Genomic DNA, 25,884 nt, shown 5'->3' on the forward strand with positions numbered 1-25,884 from the left:
GGAAAGCCATTAACTTACTTAAAAATAATAAATCCACTGCCAAGGATGCAATTTGTAACGAAATGTTGAAATATGGCCAACATTATTTTGTAGATGCATTACATAAGCTTTTCAATATTATCTATAACACAAATACCTACCCTCAGTCTTGGAGTACGAGCCTTCTAGTACCCATACATAAATCAGGATCTAAGTGCTCCCCGTCAAATTACAGGGGAATAGCTATCTCTAGCTGTCTGGGAAAATTATTCAATAGTATTCTGAATAATAGGTTGACTTCTTTCTTAGAACAAAAAAACATTCTTTCAAATAACCAATTTGGATTTAGGCGTGAATGTAGGACGACAGACAACATTTTCATCTTAAAAACGCTTATCAACAAATATATTTACCATAACAATAAAAAGGGCAATAAATTGTATGCCTGCTTTATTGATCTTCGAAAGGCCTTTGATAGTGTTTGGCATAATGGCCTTTTTCTTAAACCTCTTAATAACTTAATAAACTTTCTATTTAATTTTAATTAATATGTTAATTTTCGAAGCTTATAAAGTATGCTCTTTGGTGCAGTGAATTATTAAACATAAAGCTCCTGATGAGTGAGGTACTTGTACCTCACGAAACAGTGCTGTTTATATATACTTCTTTCTGTACCCGAATCGATCCTCGTCCAGTAAACATACCTTCGGTTTTAATTCAACAAAAAACCCGCCACATATAGAAGAGTTAAAAGAATTCGAAGATGGAATGCTAAGCATCATAACATCCACCAAGTTTAAACCCGTGAGTAGTGTTTTTCTCAAAAAACTTAACAACGATGTTGACACTATTTTAAATGAGAAAAAACTGTTAATTCCAGCTGATAAAACCACGAACTTTTATAAAATGGAAACGTCTGCTTATAGTAAACTCCTAGAGAAGAACGTGACGAAATCATACAAAATATCTACCGACGCTACCGCTGCTAAAATCACGCAAATTGAAAAGAAAATCGCCCAGTCATTGGAAATTGACGACCGAATAGACGTCAGTGCGAAGAAGGATGCTTATATAACCCTAAAAGACCACAAACCAAACTTCGCGAATAACCCATCGTGCATCGTGCATCGAAATCTGAAATAGGGAAAATAAGCAAACAAATCCTGGACCGAATAAACAAAAAGATCATCACAGCCACTGGTATCCATCAGTGGAAAAATACGTCTTCCGTAATCAAATGGTTTGATAATATCGATAACAAGGCATGCTATAACTTTATTTGTTTTGACGTCGTGGAATTCTACCCATCCATAAGCGAAGATCTACTGAGCAAAGCATTGCGTTTCGCCTCAGCTTATGATAACATCCCGGATGAAGAAATAAACATAATCTCTCACGCCAAACAAACATTGTTGATCCACAATCAATCACCGTGGCAAAAGAAGGGCTCCAATACGTTTGATGTCACGATGGGAAGTTTTGACGGCGCAGAGACCTGTGAACTTGTGGGCTGCTTCCTACTATCATGATTTATATTTCAGTCAGTTTGACAGTGGTTGCCATGACATATACTGATAAAGGTTAATGACAAGACCAGATGGCGAGCTGGTCGAAATCAACCAAAAACATATTATGACTCTGCAGTTTTTAAGATACAATACAGTAGCTGTAATTCTAAACCAATTTTGTTTGCGATTTTAACTAAGGTGGTATCTTTGTGGAATGTTAGTGCGAGACTATTACCCCATCAATATTAGTTAGTGTTGACAATGTATAGAAATGTTTTCTCTAGACAGCTTGACGAGTAATTAATTGATTATGATGTGTAAAACTTTCATGTGATTGGTTGTTTGTTGGAAGGCAAGGCCTTGGAGTCTCTTATACTGATTGTAATTGGTTAAGGAGTGACAAGAAATAAAAAGTGATTTAATGCTGTCTCGGGTGAAAACCAGGGACTTGGCAGAGAATCGTTTGGGAACATGAACGAAGCTTGTGTGTGTTTTTGTCAGCCTAGCGTGGAAACGACCGAATCCCGGTTACCTAAGTGAAAGGTTTTAACCATCAAAAATACCTATCACACTACTATCACAACTTAGAGCACGGTTAGGGAAGAACATCCGGATCGGTCTCTACAGAGATGACGGTTTAGTCGCCTTAGACGCCACACCCAAAGAGACTGAACAGATCAAAAAAGATATCTGTCGCGCATTCAAAAACCACGGTCTGAAGATCGCGATCGCAGCGAATAAGAAAATAGTCAACTTCCTTGATGTCACGCTAAACCTCATTGAGGGCTCATACAGCCCTTTTACAAAGGCCAACGCCAACTTGGTATACGTGCACAAGGAAAGTAACCACCCACCCACCATCACAAAGAATATTCCGGCCGGGATTAACAGGCGATTTTCAATCTATATCGTCAGATAAAAAGATGTTTGACACCGCGGCGCCACCCTACCAAAGAGCTCTACGTGAAAGCGGCTACAACCACCAATTAAAGTTTGAGCCCCCCACGGAGAAGGGTAAAAAAAACGGCCACGCAGTAATGTCCTTTGGTACAACCCACCATATAACTACAACGTCCGTAACAGTATCGGCAAGCGATTCCTGGATTTAATTGATAAGTGTTTCCCGACTGGCAATAATCTCAGGAAAATATTCAACCGAAATACCATCAAAGTCAGCTATAGCTGTATGAACAATATAAAAGATACCACCAACAGTAAAAACAAACGGCAACTCGCGACTGATAAGAGCACCACAACTGATAAAACGAAAGTCAACAAACTATGCAATTGTCAGAAAAAAACCGCATGTCCACTGGACGGGAAGTGTTTGCAGTCCGGCGTGATATACCAAGCGGAAGTTACGCGCTTAGACAAACAAACTAGCGAAACGTACGTCGGTCTCGCTGGAAATGAATTCAAAACAAGGTACAGAAACCACACTGCCTCATTTCGTAATCAGGCCTCTGGAAATGCGACAGAACTAAGTAAACATGTTTGGTCACTCAAAGAAAAAAATATTGAGCACAGAATAACATGGAAAACTAGCAGTAGCTCCAGCAAACGATGCATTCTATGTTTGAAGGAAAAATTTATAATTTTTATACCTCACCACTCCACACTAAACAAAAGAAATGAACTTGTATCATCAGTATTTGATACGTGACTTCGTGATAAATAAAATATACTATAATATTTAATTTTTGTACAACTTTTTCTGGTGTAAATGATTACTGTTTTTGTTTTACAGAAACTACACGAAATTGGCATTTCAATGCAGTCACAGTTTGTTGTACTACTTTTCTTGACGTCATGCCTATTTGTACTGAATACATATTACGTAGTGCCCATGGAAAAAGTTCCATGGCCTCCTCCCAACACAGAAAAACCGAAATATTATCCCGAACTGTTTGATGAGGAATGTGTGCGGCTAAAAGAATATGATTACAAAGGTACCGGTGAGTCACGTCTTTCTTGCACTCAGTTGTTTTGGCCTCAGGAAGTATCGGTGTAAATATGAGTCTGCGTGACCACAGTGCACATCATTCACTATTAATAATATTAATAATATTAAGACACACTACTACTAGGTACAGTACTAAGAGAAGAACATTTTCATTGTGCTTGGAAGTTAGCATGTAAAGTATAAGATGATTTAAGATAGGTAATAACATGTTTAATGAGTTTTATTTCTGATGTATTCATGATATACTTAAATTTTTCAATATTACTGGCAGACTGGAAATCTGGAAATTGTTCAGTGAAGACCATATATAGTTTCTCACGATCTGTATTATAGAGTTTACAGGATGTAATGAAATGTATTTCATCTTCAAGTATGTTACACATCCTGCAAACTCTGTTGTCAACTGATGTTTTTGGTCTCTTGTAACGTCCTAGCTCTATTTCTAATCTGTGGTTGCTAAGTCTCAGTTTAGACATAAGCTTAATTTCCTCTCTCTTATTCAACAGGTATAAATAAGGTGATGTGCTAATGTCATCTTTTAATAAAGAATATGTTCTCATTTTTGAATCTGGTCTTTTGATGTCTTGAAGCCATGAATTTACATAATGATCTTTGGCCAACTGATAAAAAGTTTGTTTTTGTACAGACTGAATGTTAATTTTGTAAATTTTACTAATCTTAATTAGACTAGCTAGCCATGTATTTTTATAGCAGTTTTGTTGCAGTTCCTTAATAGCATGGTATGTAAAGCTGATAGGTCCATTGTTCAAAATATTTTGATAATATTTGATTGCCTAGTAATGGATTCTTGCTATTATGTAGCATTAATGTGAAATATGACAAAGGATATTGTACGATATTTGTGATAAACGTCAGCATTTTATTGGTGAAAAAGTGCTTAACTGGACATTTTAAAACCGATATTTTGAATTTAGTTCACTTGGATCAATGTAAAACAACATATTTGAAAGTTGATGGATGTCATGTAGCTGATGATGTCATACACACATAAGGCATTTCATTAAAACGACAATATATTTGGATCTATTATAAGTAGATCGTTGCAATACCTTTGGATTGATGTGTGGTACGTTTGAATTTGCTTACACCAGAATAATATAATATGAAAATAAATAATAAGCAAAATACAAACATGAAAACTGTCATTTAGTAACATGCCGTCCAATTATAATGAGTTCACATCGGGTTATCATTGGCTAAATACGGCCTTGATTCATTCTTGTCGCGTGTACATATCAATTAAATGTCCAGTTTTTATCACACACACACGTAACAGGCAGTGTGTGTCCGTTCACACCTGTATCGCACACATGCCTGGGCCGATTTCATTCAAACTTCACATTGGACATTTTAGCACTTAACATTCTGATTCTCGGTTTTGCATAGAAATATTTCATTCAAACTTGGTATATCTATTAAACATAATGGGTCTTTGCATGTCATTTTTTTCTTGGATTTTATTCAAATTTGATATAAATGTCATAGGCAGAATAAAGGAAAGAATCGGACAAATAATCTGGCTTCCCTTTGTACCATGTCTGCCACATGAATGTAAATAATTGTTTGGCACTAATGTGGACTTTTATTTTGAATACCTCTGACACAGTTGCACGAGTCCAACTCAATTTAGCTATGGGAATGACTCAGGCCTGAGGTCGATGACAAAAACATTCAATCAAACCACCGTTAAGAAGAAGAGAATTTTGAGTTTAGTCTGTGTATCTATTCCATAAATATCTAATATTTAGTAACATTCTCACTAACATCACAAAATGCAAATAAGCCCACTAGTTTTGTACTTATATCCAATAATCTTTCACTTATGCATTGAAGTAATACAAGGTAATTATGGGTATGGGTCTGTGCAAATCTCATAGTACGGCGTTGTCAATGTCAACGTCATGCGTTGAATCCTGAATAATTGTGACTGCATCTGCCGTGTTACTTATCTAATCTAGCCCATTCTTATATTGAAAGTTACTGTGTGGTTGATTGTTTACTCTGCTCGACTGTGGAATGTTAATATTTGATCCAAAATTTTTAAAGCTTCTATTTTCATGATTAATAATACTAGACACAATAGACCCTTTTAAAAAAGCAGATTGCCTTGTCCAAAAACTGGGTTTCCAGAAGCCTCTTTCTAAATTCATTTGACAAAAGCCTCTCCCACAAGAAACTGTGAATGTGCCACACTTAGGAAATAGGTCGCTTGTTATACAGCAATCAAAGATGTCTACTGTAAATATATGTATTCAACATAATGATTGATTTGCTTTCCAGAAATGAATCATAATTCCAGTAATTTGAAAAGTGAGGAAGGTTTTTTTACTTCAGGTTTGTAATATTCTTATTGTCAAATTGAAACATCTGTCTACATGTTTCACCCTATATTACATCTGATGAGATTATTGCAACACTAATAAATAAATCTTCACATAAAGTTGCTATGTCACTTTATTGGTACACACAAAGTTGCTATATCACTTTATTGGTACACACAAAGTTGCTATGTCACTTTATTGGTACACACAAAGTTGCTATGTCACTTTATTGGTACACACAAAGTTACTATGTCACATTATTGGTACACACAAAGTTACACAGTGCACCCATAAAGCATTCCTGTGATATCAAAAGTAGTATATATGGATGTTGTTGATAGTGCTAACTTTATTCTGTTATATGACCAGCCCTGAACACCTTCATGAAATGGACAACATTGTTGAATGTTGAAGTAAAATACACAAAATATATAACGATAGTTTTTTCCATTTTCAAATTGAATTTGTACACCAGGGTAGATTCAGTTCAAAATGAAATACAGATAATGTATCAACAACAAAATATTTCATTTATTTTAAAATGTATTCAACATTTTTAATCCGTCGGTCTATGATGCAAGTTGTTATAGTGTCGCTCTTGAAAAATAAAATTGAAGATATTACCAGCACAGACAATTATCATCCTATTGCAATAACATCTGTTTTGTCAAAAGTTTTATGAAACTATATACAGACAACCACTTGGATTTTAAACATTTGTCCACCATTGTATTTATATAATAATAATGTTGATTTTGTGAACCAGTTTAATTATCTAGGATATAAAATAACTTTGTGACCTGAAAGACGATGCGGACATTGATTGTCAGAAACGTTTATTCTGTGTGAGGGCAAACATCATGCTACGTAAATTTAAGAACTGTAGCCACGAAGTCAAACTTTTGTTATTTAAAACATTCTGTTCTAGTTTGTATTGCTGACAGTTATGGTGTATGTATAGAAAAACAACTAACTGTTAATGCCCTTCGGGTCAGTTATAATAAAGCTTTTCGTAAACTGTTGGGGTACCCTGTGACTGTAGCGCAAGCACTATGTTCGTTGAAAACCGTACAAAAGCATTTACCCGTTTATATAGAAAGCTAATTTATGCTTTTATGGATCGCCTTGCTCAATAGTGATATGAGATGGAAGTCTGCTTTAGTGCAGCATTGGACAAAGATAGTCTACTGAGTTTACTATAATTTTCAAATCTGTATGGTTTGTAATTTCAATTTTTCTTTATATATGGACTATGTCTGAAATGAAACCACAATAATATTAATTAGTACACTCATGCTTTCTTTTTTAGATTTGAATATATTCCACCAGATGCCAGTGAAAACTTACAGTCCACTGAGTAATAACATGGAGACTGACTTTAAAAATGACAAGATAGCATCATTCCTTCAAACTATAAAAACACCAATGTTTCTTTGGTTTTTAGTTTGGTCATCATTGATGACATTCCGGGAATATTATTTTATTGGCACTCTTAATCCGTTTTTAGGGTATATTACAGATGGCAACAAGGAAATCGGTAAGTATGGGGCTGGTACAATTAGAAATATATAATTACTATAGTACCGTAGGTATGTGAAACAGCTTTCTTGTTTTCATTTGTTATTCATTACAAAGGCAATGTTGATAACATTCAATATATTTGAGTATGTTTAAAGAATATTGTTTGATATTTTAACATGATAGGAAAAATATAAGATGATTTATCATAAAATGAGAGAGCTGTACTGACAAGGTAGCACTCATTAGATGAAGTAATCAAAACATTAGTGCACATGCACTCCAAATTTCCTGTATGAAAATATCATAATGCACTGACTATTTTCATTATAATCTTTTTATTTCGGGATGAATCATGTCATGTTTTTTAGTCCCCGTTCGGACGCAGTCCGAAAACGGGGACTTATGTTTTGACCTCCGTGTGTCCGTGCGTGCGTGCGTCTTAAAAATGCCTGGACCAATCACAATCAAACTTCACACATACATCATACATGATATTATACATATGCACGTCAATTTGTTTTACGATCTGATTCAAGATGGCCGAATGGCGGCCATTTTTGTGCTAAAAATCATTAAAATCAAACATTTTTCAGCTGTTTACAGATGGATTTTGTTCAAAATTGGTATATACGTTAGACATTATAGGACCTTGATGCACATCATTTTGTTTTACAATCTGATTCAAGATGGCCGAATGACGGCCATTTTTGTGCTAAAAAATCATAAAAATGAAGCATTTCTCGGCTGTTTACAGATGGATTTTGTTCAAACTTGGTGTATACATTAAACATTATGGGACCTTGATGCAAATATTTTTTTTTTCAGATTAGATTCAAAATGGCCGACTGGTGGCCATTTTGTTTTAATGAATGTGGTTTTCGTGCCATATGTCTGACTTGCTTTCACTGATTATGTTCAAATTTTAAATATTCATTATACATTATGTCATAGATAGACAGATATATTGGTTTGACGATCGTATTGAAAATGGCCGAATGGTGGCCATTTTTGTGCTAAAAAAATCATCAAATATCAAGCATTTCTGGCATTTATAGATGGATTTTGTTCAAACTTGGTACATATATTAGACATTACAGGTTTCTGATGCACATTTATTTTTCAGATCAGATTCAAAATGGCTGACTGGCGGCCATTTTGTTTTTTATGATTGGGCTTCGAGAGCCACATCTCTTAAATGCTTTGACTGATTATATTCAAATTTTATATATTTGTTATACATCATGTTATACATATACATGTATTCAAAATGGCTGATTTTGAATGCTGTTCCAGAGCAATATCTCTCAATATGGACAAGTACTTGTTTGACGATCAGATACAAATGTCAATCATTTTAATGTTAAAAAATCATATTCCTGACATGGTTATATTCCAAAACTATATATCTTAAATGTGATAACTAACGGGGACTGTGCCATGCATGGCTTGTTAAATAATGAACTAGGTTTTATGATGCATGTATTTGTTTTAAATAATTGAAAACAACTTGACCGAGCAGACACTTATCGGATGAATACCACCCATACAAACTAATGTACTATGATACATGCAGTGACGAAAACCAGTCGTATATGTATTATTTTATTCATGGTCAAGATGAGGATTCTGTTGCCATGGTGATGATAAATATTAAATCATTATATAAAAGAAAAAAGAAAAAAAGAAAAGGTTTGGTAAAAATAAGTATTTCACGTAGTACAGCAAAACAACATTGGTCTATGTGAATGTATGAGTTCTGAACACAAGAAAAGCGTTAACAAAAATACAGCGTGGTTACGTAAATATGTCAGCATGTATTCGTTTCAGTGTCGACTTTTATATCAAATAAACATTACAAACAGTGTTATTACAATTTTTATTGGTTAATTAAAATGAGAATAGTTAATAAAACAGAAAAAAAAATCAATAAATATTAAATCATTATATATGTCAAAGACATCTGGTAGAAAGCTGAAAATGTAAGGACAAAGCAGAACAAAATTGTTTCAGAAAATATTCAACGAATTTTAGAACCGCCTAGATTCAAACACAATGAGTAGATGATATGTGAATTTGAATTCAAAAGTCAGGTTTTCATTTATATTAGAGAGTTTAAGATTTGCGTACGTAACGAGAACGTAACGTGATGTTCTAATTTCGTTTGCGTTACGTTCCCGGGTGTCAGAAAACTATTAAGTACAAGCGTCCACCACGGGGACGTAACTGAAACCAGAACCATGTCAATCTGTCTATCATTGGGCAACCATAACATCCAATATAATTTGTTATGTCATTTTACGTCCGGAATCAGAATTAGTAGTTAGTTCACAGACATTTGACAGAGCTCTCGCTATTTCCATCCACTCTCTGCTGAGGTCCCAGGCCTGTTTGCCGAACTCTTTCAGCAGATCAATGTCATGCGTTTTCAGTGGGTATAAATATCAGCTAAACTGCATCCAATATTTTTTATTTTATCATAAATATACAAAATCACTCTAATATAAAACGTTTTATCAATGTAAGTGAAAATTAATCAAAATTGACAGCGAGAAAAGCTCTCGGAAATCAACTACGAGTCAGACACCTTGATCACGTTCAAAACGACTGCCGTACGACCAGGCAACCGATGACGTCATTGGTTCGCGCGGAGGTCATGCACAAAGCGGTGACGTATCCGTTCTCGTATGCGCATCTTAATGTCTCCACTATATGAAAATGGTGAATTATTAGAGCATCCTGTACTTTCGAGATGCAAATGAGCATCTTTGTTTGTAATGGACAAAGGTAACGTTTTAACAAATACTGCTGACAATGAAGTATTGCAAAGAAGAGTGATAGGCATATAGTGGTTTCCCTGATATTAATTTATGTTGATATCTACTGTAACACGTCACAATACTAAAGCACACTTATATGCATGCATTTCTATCTTTTAGTAGATGAATACACTGCGTTATTTGGTTACATATCACTAGGAGTGGTGTTTGTGGCTCCTTTGGTTGGCATGGTGATGGACTCTAAAAGTGATACTCCTCTATTTGCTTCTATCACGGCTCTCATGATAACAACCTCACATACCGTACTATATTCGCTCACAATTCTGATACCAATAATACAAGTACAGGTAAGACATATAACATAATTCTGATACTAATAATACAAGTATAGGTAAGACATATAACATAATTCTGATACCAATAATACAAGTATAGGTAAGACATATAACATAATTCTGATACCAATAATACAAGTACAGGTAAGACATATAACATAATTCTGATACCAATAATACAAGTATAGGTAAGACATATAACATAATTCTGATACTAATAATACAAGTACAGGTAAGACATATAACATAATTCTGATACTAATAATACAAGTATAGGTAAGACATATAACATAATTCTGATACCAATAATACAAGTATAGGTAAGACATATAACATAATTCTGATACCAATAATACAAGTACAGGTAAGACATATAACATAATTCTGATACCAATAATACAAGTATAGGTAAGACATATAACATAATTCTGATACTAATAATACAAGTACAGGTAAGACATATAACATAATTCTGATACCAATAATACAAGTATAGATAAGACATATAACATAATTCTGATACTAATAATACAAGTACAGGTAAGACATATAACATAATTCTGATACTAATAATACAAGTATAGGTAAGACATATAACATAATTCTGATACCAATAATACAAGTATAGGTAAGACATATAACATAATTCTGATACCAATAATACAAGTATAGGTAAGACATATAACATAATTCTGATACCAATAATACAAGTATAGGTAAGACATATAACATAATTCTGATACTAATAATACAAGTATAGATAAGACATATAACATAATTCTGATACCAATAATACAAGTATAGGTAAGACATATAACATAATTCTGATACCAATAATACAAGTACAGGTAAGACATATAACATAATTCTGATACCAATAATACAAGTACAGGTAAGACATATAACATAATTCTGATACCAATAATACAAGTACAGGTAAGACATATAACATAATTCTGATACCAATAATACAAGTACAGGTAAGACATATAACATAATTCTGATACCAATAATACAAGTACAGGTAAGACATATAACATAATTCTGATACTAATAATACAAGTATAGGTAAGACATATAACATAATTCTGATACCAATAATACAAGTATAGGTAAGACATATAACATAATTCTGATACCAATAATACAAGTACAGGTAAGACATATAACATAATTCTGATACTAATAATACAAGTATAGATAAGACATATAACATAATTCTGATACCAATAATACAAGTATAGGTAAGACATATAACATAATTCTGATACCAATAATACAAGTATAGGTAAGACATATAACATAATTCTGATACCAATAATACAAGTACAGGTAAGACATATAACATAATTCTGATACCAATAATACAAGTATAGGTAAGACATATAACATAATTCTGATACCAATAATACAAGTATAGGTAAGACATATAACATAATTCTGATACCAATAATACAAGTACAGGTAAGACATATAACATAATTCTGATACCAATAATACAAGTATAGGTAAGACATATAACATAATTCTGATACCAATAATACAAGTACAAGTAAGACATATAACATAATTCTGATACCAATAATACAAGTATAGGTAAGACATATAACATAATTCTGATACCAATAATACAAGTACAGGTAAGACATATAACATAATTCTGATACCAATAATACAAGTATAGGTAAGACATATAACATAATTCTGATACCAATAATACAAGTATAGGTAAGACATATAACATGATTCTGATACCAATAATACAAGTACAGGTAAGACATATAACATAATTCTGATACCAATAATACAAGTATAGGTAAGACATATAACATAATTCTGATACCAATAATACAAGTATAGATAAGACATATAACATAATTCTGATACCAATAATACAAGTATAGATAAGACATATAACATGATTCTGATACCAATAATACAAGTACAGGTAAGACATATAACATAATTCTGATACCAATAATACAAGTATAGGTAAGACATATAACATAATTCTGATACCAATAATACAAGTATAGATAAGACATATAACATAATTCTGATACCAATAATACAAGTATAGGTAAGACATATAACATAATTCTGATACCAATAATACAAGTATAGGTAAGACATATAACATAATTCTGATACCAATAATACAAGTATAGATAAGACATATAACATAATTCTGATACCAATAATACAAGTACAGGTAAGACATATAACATAATTCTGATACTAATAATACAAGTATAGGTAAGACATATAACATAATTCTGATACCAATAATACAAGTATAGATAAGGCATATAACATAATTCTGATACCAATAATACAAGTATAGGTAAGACATATAACATAATTCTGATACTAATAATACAAGTATAGGTAAGACATATAACATAATTCTGATACTAATAATACAAGTATAGGTAAGACATATAACATAATTCTGATACCAATAATACAAGTATAGGTAAGACATATAACATAATTCTGATACCAATAATACAAGTATAGGTAAGACATATAACATAATTCTGATACCAATAATACAAGTATAGGTAAGACATATAACATAATTCTGATACCAATAATACAAGTATAGGTAAGACATATAACATAATTCTGATACCAATAATACAAGTACAGGTAAGACATATAACATAATTCTGATACCAATAATACAAGTATAGGTAAGACATATAACATAATTCTGATACCAATAATACAAGTATAGGTAAGACATATAACATAATTCTGATACTAATAATACAAGTATAGGTAAGACATATAACATAATTCTGATACCAATAATACAAGTATAGGTAAGACATATAACATAATTCTGATACCAATAATACAAGTACAGGTAAGACATATAACATAATTCTGATACTAATAATACAAGTATAGGTAAGACATATAACATAATTCTGATACTAATAATACAAGTATAGGTAAGACATATAACATAATTCTGATACTAATAATACAAGTATAGGTAAGGCATATAACATAATTTTGATACCAATAATACAAGTATAGGTAAGACATATAACATAATTCTGATACCAATAATACAAGTATAGGTAAGACATATAACATAATTCTGATACTAATAATACAAGTATAGGTAAGACATATAACATAATTCTGATACTAATAATACAAGTATAGGTAAGACATATAACATAATTCTGATACCAATAATACAAGTATAGGTAAGACATATAACATAATTCTGATACCAATAATACAAGTATAGGTAAGACATATAACATAATTCTGATACCAATAATACAAGTACAGGTAAGACATATAACATAATTCTGATACCAATAATACAAGTATAGATAAGACATATAACATAATTCTGATACCAATAATACAAGTATAGGTAAGACATATAACATAATTCTGATACCAATAATACAAGTATAGGTAAGACATATAACATAATTCTGATACCAATAATACAAGTATAGGTAAGACATATAACATAATTCTGATACTAATAATACAAGTATAGGTAAGACATATAACATAATTCTGATACCAATAATACAAGTATAGGTAAGACATATAACATAATTCTGATACTAATAATACAAGTATAGGTAAGACATATAACATAATTCTGATACCAATAATACAAGTATAGGTAAGACATATAACATAATTCTGATAGCAATAATACAAGTATAGGTAAGACATATAACATAATTCTGATACTAATAATACAAGTATAGGTAAGACATATAACATAATTCTGATACCAATAATACAAGTACAGGTAAGACATATAACATAATTCTGATACTAATAATACAAGTACAGGTAAGACATATAACATAATTCTGATACTAATAATACAAGTATAGGTAAGACATATAACATAATTCTGATACCAATAATACAAGTATAGGTAAGACATATAACATAATTCTGATACCAATAATACAAGTATAGGTAAGACATATAACATAATTCTGATACCAATAATACAAGTACAGGTAAGACATATAATATAATTCTGATACTAATAATACAAGTATAGGTAAGACATATAACATAATTCTGATACTAATAATACAAGTATAGGTAAGACATATAACATAATTCTGATACTAATAATACAAGTATAGATAAGACATATAACATAATTCTGATACTAATAATACAAGTATAGGTAAGACATATAACATAATTCTGATACTAATAATACAAGTATAGGTAAGACATATAACATAATTCTGATACTAATAATACAAGTATAGGTAAGACATATAACATAATTCTGATACCAATAATACAAGTATAGATAAGACATATAACATAATTCTGATACTAATAATACAAGTATAGGTAAGACATATAACATAATTCTGATACTAATAATACAAGTATAGGTAAGACATATAACATAATTCTGATACTAATAATACAAGTATAGGTAAGACATATAACATAATTCTGATACTAATAATACAAGTATAGGTAAGACATATAACATAATTCTGATACTAATAATACAAGTATAGATAAGACATATAACATAATTCTGATACTAATAATACAAGTATAGGTAAGACATATAACATAATTCTGATACTAATAATACAAGTACAGGTAAGACATATAACATAATTCTGATACCAATAATACAAGTATAGGTAAGACATATAACATAATTCTGATACTAATAATACAAGTACAGGTAAGACATATAACATAATTCTGATACCAATAATACAAGTATAGGTAAGACATATAACATAATTCTGATACTAATAATACAAGTACAGGTAAGACATATAACATAATTCTGATACCAATAATACAAGTATAGGTAAGACATATAACATAATTCTGATACTAATAATACAAGTACAGGTAAGACATATAACATAATTCTGATACCAATAATACAAGTATAGGTAAGACATATAACATAATTCTGATACCAATAATACAAGTATAGGTAAGACATATAACATAATTCTGATACCAATAATACAAGTATAGATAAGACATATAACATAATTCTGATACCAATAATACAAGTATAGGTAAGACATATAACATAATTCTGATACCAATAATACAAGTATAGGTAAGACATATAACATAATTCTGATACCAATAATACAAGTATAGGTAAGACATATAACATAATTCTGATACCAATAATACAAGTATAGATAAGACATATAACATAATTCTGATACCAATAATACAAGTACAGGTAAGACATATAACATAATTCTGATACCAATAATACAAGTATAGGTAAGACATATAACATAATTCTGATACCAATAATACAAGTATAGGTAAGACATATAACATAATTCTGATACCAATAATACAAGTATAGATAAGACATATAACATAATTCTGATACCAATAATACAAGTACAGGTAAGACATATAACATAATTCTGATACCAATAATACAAGTATAGGTAAGACATATAACATAATTCTGATACTAATAATACAAGTATAGGTAAGACATATAACATAATTCTGATACCAATAATACAAGTATAGGTAAGACATATAACATAATTCTGATACCAATAATACAAGTATAGGTAAGACATATAACATAATTCTGATACCAATAATATAAGTATAAATAAGGCATATAACATAATTTTGATACCAATAATACAAGTATAGGTAAGACATATAACATAATTCTGATACCAATAATACAAGTATAGGTAAGACATATAACATAATTCTGATACTAATAATACAAGTATAGGTAAGACATATAACATAATTCTGATACCAATAATACAAGTATAAATAAGGCATATAACATAATTTTGATACCAATAATACAAGTATAGGTAAGACATATAACATAATTCTGATACCAATAATACAAGTATAGGTAAGACATATAACATAATTCTGATACTAATAATACAAGTACAGGTAAGACATATAACATAATTCTGATACTAATAATACAAGTATAGGTAAGACATATAACATAATTCTGATACCAATAATACAAGTATAGGTAAGACATATAACATAATTCTGATACCAATAATACAAGTATAGGTAAGACATATAACATAATTCTGATACTAATAATACAAGTATAGGTAAGACATATAACATAATTCTGATACCAATAATACAAGTATAGGTAAGACATATAACATAATTCTGATACTAATAATACAAGTATAGATAAGACATATAACATAATTCTGATACCAATAATACAAGTATAGGTAAGACATATAACATAATAGAATAAATATACTATATTAGAATGAACAAGAGGTTATTATTAATATCACCATTACCAAATACAAGTGCAAGTTGACTTGCATAAATGCACTTCTGCTTCGTCACTAGAGGCGCACATTTTCTGACAGACCCTTAGTGGCTCATTTATACGGGTTAATTTGCAACTAAAACAAGCATATACATGGTGGACAGCAAGTAAATGATTGTTCTTCCAAGACGAGTATTACAAGAAATGACATATACACACAGCTTTTTAGGGTCGGATCTTGAAAAATATTAGCAATGATGTCACTATATATTGCAATAGTAAATTACACTGTAAAGAATTATAAGATGTTCAACAAATAGAATAATATACATGCATACATTCCATTACAGATATTGACATTTGTTTTAGTGACGATACAACGAGGTTTTATACATGGTGTACTGTCTTCATTCATTGGTATGGCGTAAGTATGGACAACTCTCTATAATACATCACAACTAAATACCAATAGACACACTGTAATAAAACTAATACTACTAAGATTGGCTATTAAATCTGTGATCACTGCACATCATTTATGAACTATATTACAGAATAAAGATTAGTCTGAGATGCACACGATTAGAACACCAATGTTGCTTGTTAACACACTATGCAAGCATATATTGAACTTTAAGTACTTCTTAGGTTAGTTGTGGATAATTGGTTATCAAAAAAATACAACAGCAACGCATGATGGAATTTATCATAGTGGAGACAACAAATAACTGTCAACAATCGGTGCAAAGTTCCAGGTTTTGAAGTGTAAAAACTCACAAGAGCTGTAATTTTCATATTTGATTTTTGGTCAAGTTATTCAAAATTGAATGAATGAAAGAATGAAGTTTATTTCACTATAAAACATATATACAGATAATGGGCTTTCAACAAATTTTTGCTGACATTACAACTTTAACATGCGAGATTGGTGCCTAGGATTGTCATGAATTATTAGAAAATTTTGATAAATACTATTCTTTGAATAAAATAATTCTTTAACATGGATTTCTAAAATAGTTCCAAAACATCTGTTTAGACATTTCTTTTTCAAAAACAAATATTTGGTATTAGGTAAAAACAAAAGTTGAAGATATGCATCCAACTCGTGTAATTCTTATGAAAAGCAAAATTGTGATCATTGTGTTCACCTCTATTTAATAGATTGAATTTTTACATAGAATGAATTTATTTACATTTCAGGTTCCCGCAGAACCATTATGGAAAGTTCTATGGAGTGACATACTTTGTTGCTGGTATAGTCACATTGTTACAAAGCCCATTATTCAAAGCATCACAAAATATGCAACATTCAAACCCTTTTTATGTGAGTAAATTTTGTTTTACCAATGAACTTGGGATTGCTTGTGGTACTCATCTGGAAAAAGCTGGCATGTATTCAAGGGGTGTGTACTCAATTTGTTTCTACCGAGGTACTACACAATGTCGTCCATACTACCTCTATACAAGTATCCAGTGATCAAGACATATCACAACAAACATGACATTAACACAACGATATTCACATAAGCAAAATAAGGACTAGGTAACTTAATACACCATTCATCAAACCAATTGTTGGTTTACATGTACTTTGAATGGAGCAAATATGATTGGATAAAAACCACTATTTGTTTATGGACTGACACCACAGAAGTATTTTATTGCTAGTGTGCATAACTAATAAGAATAGTGTATTCATCTCAAGAACTATATTTTTTTTCAGATTAATTTGGCCATTTTAGTGTGTACTATGCTGGCCCATGTACACCCAATATATGTATGGTCTTATTGTGATCGAGAAATAAAGGAGAGAATAGAAGAAAATAAGAAACCATTACAAGCAACGAGAAAAGACATGTATACATAAGACTATATGGTCAAAGATGGCGATTATGTAAATATTTTGGGTACACTAGGGGATAACTTTTTCCACTTACTGAGCTCAACTATTACCTATGCACTGACACTTAACAAGTATATTTTTCCTTGGTGCAGAGTTATATGGCAGGTTTTAAGTTGGATTATTATTCACTACAGCGATCACGATTCGTGTGGAACAAGCATTATTACGGCATACTTGATGTCTAATACTGTACACATATAAATCAACAATCACATTTGTTTTATTGACCCTGGAAACACCTGTGTAATTAATGTAAGTGCATGTGCTATTAATAGAGCTAATATGGTACCAGTAATTATTTTAATATCTATTAATAATTTGTTAACAATGCAATATGGATGTAAAGTTCAATATTGCTGTATGACTACATTTAATTATGATAAACTTGAGGCCATAGCAGCAATAGCTTGCAACTACTGAATATTCATTCAGTGGGACAAAGCAATATACATGTGAACTGGTTGTTTTGAAATGGATCAATCCCATGTGTCTGTGTTTGTATTTTTCATTGCATGCATGGGTAGCAGAGAGCAGCATTGTTAGTAATACAATAAACATTATGTACTCAGGATGGCCATTATACCTTTTCTTTTTGAAACAAGACAAATACAATTTGAATAGTATGAATGAAAATCTTTATTTTGCAAACTGTTGGGTAAAGTATTATGATCAATTTATCATAAATTCAGTAACACATGTAATATTTACAATTATAGTTTCCAAAAATGTTGAGAAAAAAAAAGCCACATAAATTTTGCATAACTATTTTTTTTCTGATTATACAGTGAAAGCATTGACTCAGTGTCAGTTAATATGATCAGTAATCTAAAAATTTTAAGATTTGGGTTCTTTTGTAAATTAATAAGTGCATTTTATTTCACTACAAAGTGCAATAACAGTCATACCTCCCAAAACAGTGGTGCACATAAATTCATATTTAACTAATTGGGTTATTTTACTATTTAAATGTATTTTGTCCAATAATTGAGCTTCTGATTCAAGGATGGATGTTGCTCACTCACTCAAAATGCTCACTAAAGTTATTCCCTGTTACTGCAGGTATCCAAACTAGTTTTTGAAATAGGCATCTCAATTGTATGTATCTTGCCAATTTTTCAATTCAAAATGTACACTAGAGTAGGGCTTAACACTAAGAGGGAAATCAGTCATTGTTTCCATGAAAACAAGTTTAGAGATCCTCTCCTCCTTTTGATTTGATATAACTTTCACTTCCCAAAATACCACGAATTTGTAGAGCATTTAACTTTTCTCAGTGCATTTGTTGCATTCCTTGCAATGACAGTGAATCCATACTACTAACGGGCATTTGTTTCTCAGGGCATACATATTTATTTACTAATTGACAAGTACATGACAAGTTGTATTTTTTACTTATTGCAATGTCAGATTTGGAGTTCTTCTCTGGTCATTTATAAGCCTTATTAAAACTATTCAAAACATTGTTTTGTTCTCTACATGTGTATATATGGGGCACTCTCATCACAAGTTGGCTGTTATTACACTTCAGTCAAATACATATTATAATTAAACTAACTAAAAATGAAATGTACATTCCTTATGATGCAATAAAGAGTATTATTATATGAAGTTATTACAAAAATACTGCAAAATATGCAATATTTTTGTAATAACCCCATTATTATATGTCTTCCTGAACCTTTGGTGTAACAATCCCAGAACTGAGCAAAACTTTCTCACTATAAATTGTATTTTGAAACATGTCCGCCATCTTGGAAATATGGCATAATTGTCCAATATTTAGAGTTTGTATTTCCTAATAAGGTAGGAGGAAGATACTCAATGTAATACTGCAAAATGACAGATTTTGAAATTTTTTTGACACAAAGTACCTTGTTGTCCAGATACAAGTTTTACAACAAAATAATGTGAATGTGAAGACAATAAGTATATCTAGACAAAATTGTTGTTTTGATTCTTATTATAAAGGATATTTAATATAACAAAGTGGTTTGTATATTTCACTAGAATAACTCTCATATTCAGTATAGCAAAGCAGTATTCTAGTGTACAAAAAGTGTTTGAATACTTATTACTCATTGTCACTATCCTCATCACCATAAGATATTTCTGGCTTAAATAATTTGCCACATGTGATTTGGAACATAAGTAAAAGAAACACGTCAGAGTCTTCTGAATGTTTTCTGTGGTGAGAGGCATACAAAAACGTTCTAATCATCATAGTAGTATACACAGACATTAACGTCAATGGCACATTACAAATAAACACTAGATAGAAAACACGTCCTAAGAATCTGTTCTCTGTAAATAATTGTTCAAGGTCATACTCTCCCAGAATAAGACTTAGCAATGATCCTGCAATGTTGCCTAAACCATTCAAATCAGCCACGGTTCTACTAAATGCTATAGAGCAAAACTGTCCATAAGCTGCTAGCAGAATAAAAAGGATTACAGTGAAGCTGATGATCTCAGCAGCAGCATTGCTGAAAGTCCTCTGTATCAGGTATATACTGCTGTTACTACGCATTATTTTCAGCATTCTCAGCATGGACAGCATTACCAGACAGCACATAAAGTAACCAAAAACCTGATCTAAAAATGCTGCAGGAAAGAAACTAGTAAACGCTGTTATGTCAGATTGGTACTTCTCAACTGCAATGTAAGACACCACAACCCGGGAAATGAAAACTCCCATCGTAACCAGGGAGAAGAAAATGACAACTGTATCAAAAATGCTCCAAAAACTGCGGAAGTATTGAACACCTTGTTGTTTGAGCTCAACGATTTCAATATATATCATATGTATTAATATGAATACATAACCTATCTCGCAAACTATGATAAATAAGTGTATACCAATTGTGTATTTATAATAAGGACTAGTCAGTAACTCAAAACTTGTAGTTATACTGCCAATGGGTGATACTTCTAACAAAAACACTGCTGCACTGATGATATTAGTGGATGGACTGTAAACAGTAAACTCAATAAAAAGAGCTCGCGTCTTTGTATCCAGCCACTCTGATTCAAAGATCTCATCTACAACAAAAGCTGCTTCAACTGAAGATGTACCCAGATCAGCAATATAACCACCACTGTTATACGCTGCATTACTTCCCCAGAATAGACTTCCTTGTGCGATACTTGCTGGCTGGTAATTCCACATGGATTTCAGCTTAGTTGGCACATCAGTGACATTATGCCACCTTGCTGCATAAGAATTTGTATCTTCAGTAGAATACATGTACTTGACTTGACATGATGTTACAACTGCTGACATCATTTCACTCACATGACATTGATCTGCAGAGAAAATGTACAATGTAATGAACATTCTTGTTGATGTTTGGATTCAGCCTTTCTACTTTAAAAAATAGGCCAATTGGTCTTTTGCTCAACAGGGTTTGCCAACAAAAAATGGGGAATAGGATGGTGTTTAACAATGTTATATATCAGTAACATGCACAGATTTCCACTGAAACCTTATCAGGTCTGTGCATTATCACAAAGGATCATTGAAATCTAATGATTTGTTTTCGAGATATTGATGGAACAAACATACATATACAGACATCCATAAAAACAGATACATACACAGATGACTCCCATTGTGTGCCTTGCCTTGCACACAGCAATCAAATACATATCTTGTCATATGCAAATTACTGTACTTGCTGCAGGCAAGAATATGTAAAAGACTTGACAAATATATAAAAGACTTGACGACTGTCAGGATAAAACTGAATCTACATAACTGTTATTCTATGTTTGCGATAGAGAACGAATTGTTATGCAAATTGAGTTTGAGAAGTGTGGCAGATTGGTAAGAAAAACAAAAAGTGTGCATTTGACATATCAACGAGACTGACTCCTGGCATGGTACTGCATAGGTTCTGGTGAGAGTTTATAACTGAGTTAATGTAATTGCCTTTTTTGTAATTGTCACGTGCAAGTGAGAACTGAAATGTTGTTCAATTGAACATGTGTATTGTGTATGCAGAGTTTGCAATAATGGTGGTTCGTTAATTACTGTTTCGTCAGGATTACTGTGTGCTTAGGATTAACCGCAATTGATCCGTTATAAGGCGTTTGTCTTCGTCACGTATATCTCTATACTTGGACGGTGAATCATCACGTGTGGCCTTTGGACGAAATCGTATAATATTGTATTGTTTTCGTGTCGTCTATTCATAATTGTATCTGGGGTCTTGGTAAGCTGGGACTATTGACTTTTCAGATGAGTATTTATTGACATTAACGGTGGAATTGTATGTATTATAAATCTTGTTATGCTCCAGCATTTTGCTTGTAGCCTTCCAGTTATTTTATCATATTCAATATATGCATTTTGCAGTAGTACATTTTGTCGTTAATGACATACACCCATTCTGTAATATTCTGTGTACCAATTTCGTATTAAATTTACTATGCATTTGTATTAGATATACCTCATGGTCCAGTATTTATTCATTTATACGTTGGGCCTTAGTTCGATTTCGGCCTTCATAACAATGCCCTGACAATGACAAAACCGATCAATAGATTTCCAGATTTTATAGATCCCACCAAAACCATATAATTATTATTTATCTACATCTATATACCCCATCATCTGCGTGCACGGTGTTGTTCTGTTTGGACATTCCTTCCCCTCCAACCTCATGCAGTAATTCCATTCATAACCGCGTATGTCACATGGTTGCGCGATAGAAAGTTTACCGACCAATAGAGAGCTTTGTTACAAATGACTGCCAAAAAAGCGCTTGGGGCTTTGCATTTCTAATGTCTGATCTTCATTTCTGTCAATATATGTTGCAGTGACATGAGCTGTGAGGTATAACACCAACTCTTCTATAATACTCAACAGAAGTGACAATACTAGTGACCACACTCGATGGTCCAAAGGCTGGTAAAGCATAATAACATAATGATTTCTAGTGTGACAAACAATGACTCGGAACTAAGTATAGCTTGAATAGCTTTGGTCTGAATATTTGTGAGTTGCATGATGTCTTGATATCGTCTCTGTATTGCCCTGACATCCAAGCCAATACAGCTTCCACTGTGTGCAGCGATATTTATTCTTGGGGGGCAGACATCTAGGCATTCTCAACGCATGGCAACATCATGGTGAAAACAAAGACCAAAAACTTTCAGAAAATGTGGTTTAGACCCCCCTGAACAGTGTAACAAGATTACCCATGCATGTGCAACATATATTAATTTGGCTGTTCAGGATTACCAAGAAATGAACAAATCTGACTTAGGTCTAACTCAAGGTACATACAAAGTATCAAAGCAATTGAGCTGGTACATGTAGTTTTCAGGAAGAAGTTGAAAATCACATTTTTTACCAAAGATATTTGTTTAAAATAGAGAATTGAAAACATCGCCACGAAATTAACTAATCTGACATAAGGTTTACTGAATAGTCAACAGGTGACACAAACAATAGCTTGATAAGAAACTTTGAAGGTAGCTAAACACATTCTCTACTAAACCAATTGCACTGACCCAATAAGAAGCATGTCAGCTGATATAAGCTTTGCTATTTGTGATGTGTAGTCAGAAAGCAATATGGTTTCATGTACAGCACAGAATAAGTTGGATTGAAAATATCATTACCCAATGAAAAAATCTGAAAGAAGTCCACCCAAGGTACATACATATACTGTGCAGAGGGCAGTGACAGTTACTAGGTGGATAGGAGAAGTGGAATCTATGACAGTTTAGTAATTGTGGCAATGGTCACTGGAAGGGCATATCACGTAAGAGGAAACGTATTTGTGTATGTTATGCATGGATAAGTATAATTGATGATGTGGGGGTACATTGAAATTCAAGATGAAACATGAAGTTATTTTCACTATTAATGCTTCAATAAATGACACAAGACACAAGGTTTTGGCAAAAGTGGAAGGGGGAGCAAATTGCGGCCGCAGGCGTCGCAGCGAACAGCTCAATGATGCGACTCGCCTTTGAATTGCATCATGACGCTGAGCGTGTGGTACCTTCCACCAGCAGAGACTGTACAGGCGGGCGTCATGGCTGGCGTCATGGCTGGCGTCCCCCTGGCGGGAGCCTGCAGATCGACTCACAACCCCAGGTGGATGGACATCGTGGGTACCCTTGTAAAGTCTGCTTGGTCTGTGGTGGAAACCCCCAAATTTAAAGGCAGGATGATGTGTTGCGGGAGATGGGCTTTACACGAAGAGTAAAACTAACTGATAATTTACCAAAAAAAAAAAAAATTGAAAAACTTGCACAGCAACATAACGAACATACTGTAAACAAGAAAAAGAAACACGCTAAAGAAACCGATAAAATTACAAAGTCTATCGCGATAAGATAAAACAAAGCATAGTTAGATCGATATGAAATCTCAAAACAAATGACGAAGATACAGTTAAAAGAAGAGCAGTCAGCAATGGACAAGTGACCCGGACCTGATCGGATAATGCTGGGGGGTGTGCTAATGTAAGTCTGGTAGGCGTCGCTGCGCCACCTGCCCAGTGCCTTGATCAACCAGTCCGGGAGATTTGCGTCGGCAGCTGTCATGGCTGCACCACTGCGGAAACTGTGAGTAGTGTAACAGTTAACATCTGGCACAGATGCGCGAGTGAGAAGGTCTTGAATGTGGTTGCTAACAGCTTGCCACGTGAGGAAAGTACTGTTGGCGAACTGGAATGCAGGTAGGTGAGCGACGGAACTATGTAGTGCTTTGTACGCCTGGTATGCCTGCACAGCGCAGACCGATGACTGTGAGGGTGCGATGATGATGTTACATCCCCGGCGGAATGGGTCTGTCTCAGAAGCCTTGAGCGCAATGACGAGGTCTGTGTTGCAAGTGATGTTTGCCGCCAGTAAAGTGCATTGTGGGTCAAAGGTGGTTGACGCGGGTGCGAACAATTTGCTGACTCTCAAGAAGCCGAAGAACGCCAGTGTAAAGGCAGACCACAACATAGCTTTGTCATGGTTGCAAATAGTGGGATGGTTTGCGACGGTGTCCTTAAGAATTCGCATCAGTGCAATGGTGATTGGGAGTTTTACACGATTTGGCACGCCGTGATGTCTTTTAATGCCTTGCATAGTGAAGTGAAGTGAAGCAGGAGGTCGTCGCGTATTGATGAGGTGAAACCAGCTTCGATGTGTGCACGGATGATAGCTGCGAGGTAAACTTTTAGCGTACCATAGGTAAGTGACGACGTTGCGAGATGTGTCATAAACAGAATCATTGAGCGTTGCATTA

The 25,884-nt window shown here is 32.8% G+C and overlaps 1 protein-coding gene across 1 annotated transcript in view; it reads left to right on the forward strand.

The window, feature by feature from the left end:
• The window catches only part of LOC100377914 (equilibrative nucleobase transporter 1-like), a 34,893-nt gene extending 14,688 nt beyond the window's left edge, over nucleotides 1–20,205 (forward strand). The window contains exons 5-11 of the mRNA XM_085500894.1: nucleotides 3,235–3,442; nucleotides 5,752–5,805; nucleotides 7,102–7,329; nucleotides 10,250–10,437; nucleotides 17,083–17,156; nucleotides 17,933–18,056; nucleotides 18,456–20,205. Of these exons, the coding sequence (XP_085357020.1) occupies nucleotides 3,235–3,442; nucleotides 5,752–5,805; nucleotides 7,102–7,329; nucleotides 10,250–10,437; nucleotides 17,083–17,156; nucleotides 17,933–18,056; nucleotides 18,456–18,599 (1,020 nt within the window). The 3' untranslated portion in view covers nucleotides 18,600–20,205. The remainder of the gene's footprint in view (nucleotides 1–3,234; nucleotides 3,443–5,751; nucleotides 5,806–7,101; nucleotides 7,330–10,249; nucleotides 10,438–17,082; nucleotides 17,157–17,932; nucleotides 18,057–18,455) is intronic.
• The last annotated feature ends 5,679 nt before the right edge of the window (nucleotides 20,206–25,884 follow it).

This window comes from Saccoglossus kowalevskii, chromosome 6, assembly GCF_978046115.1.
Source record: "Saccoglossus kowalevskii chromosome 6, keSacKowa6.1, whole genome shotgun sequence".
In the NCBI taxonomy this organism is placed as follows: Eukaryota; Metazoa; Hemichordata; class Enteropneusta; family Harrimaniidae; genus Saccoglossus; species Saccoglossus kowalevskii.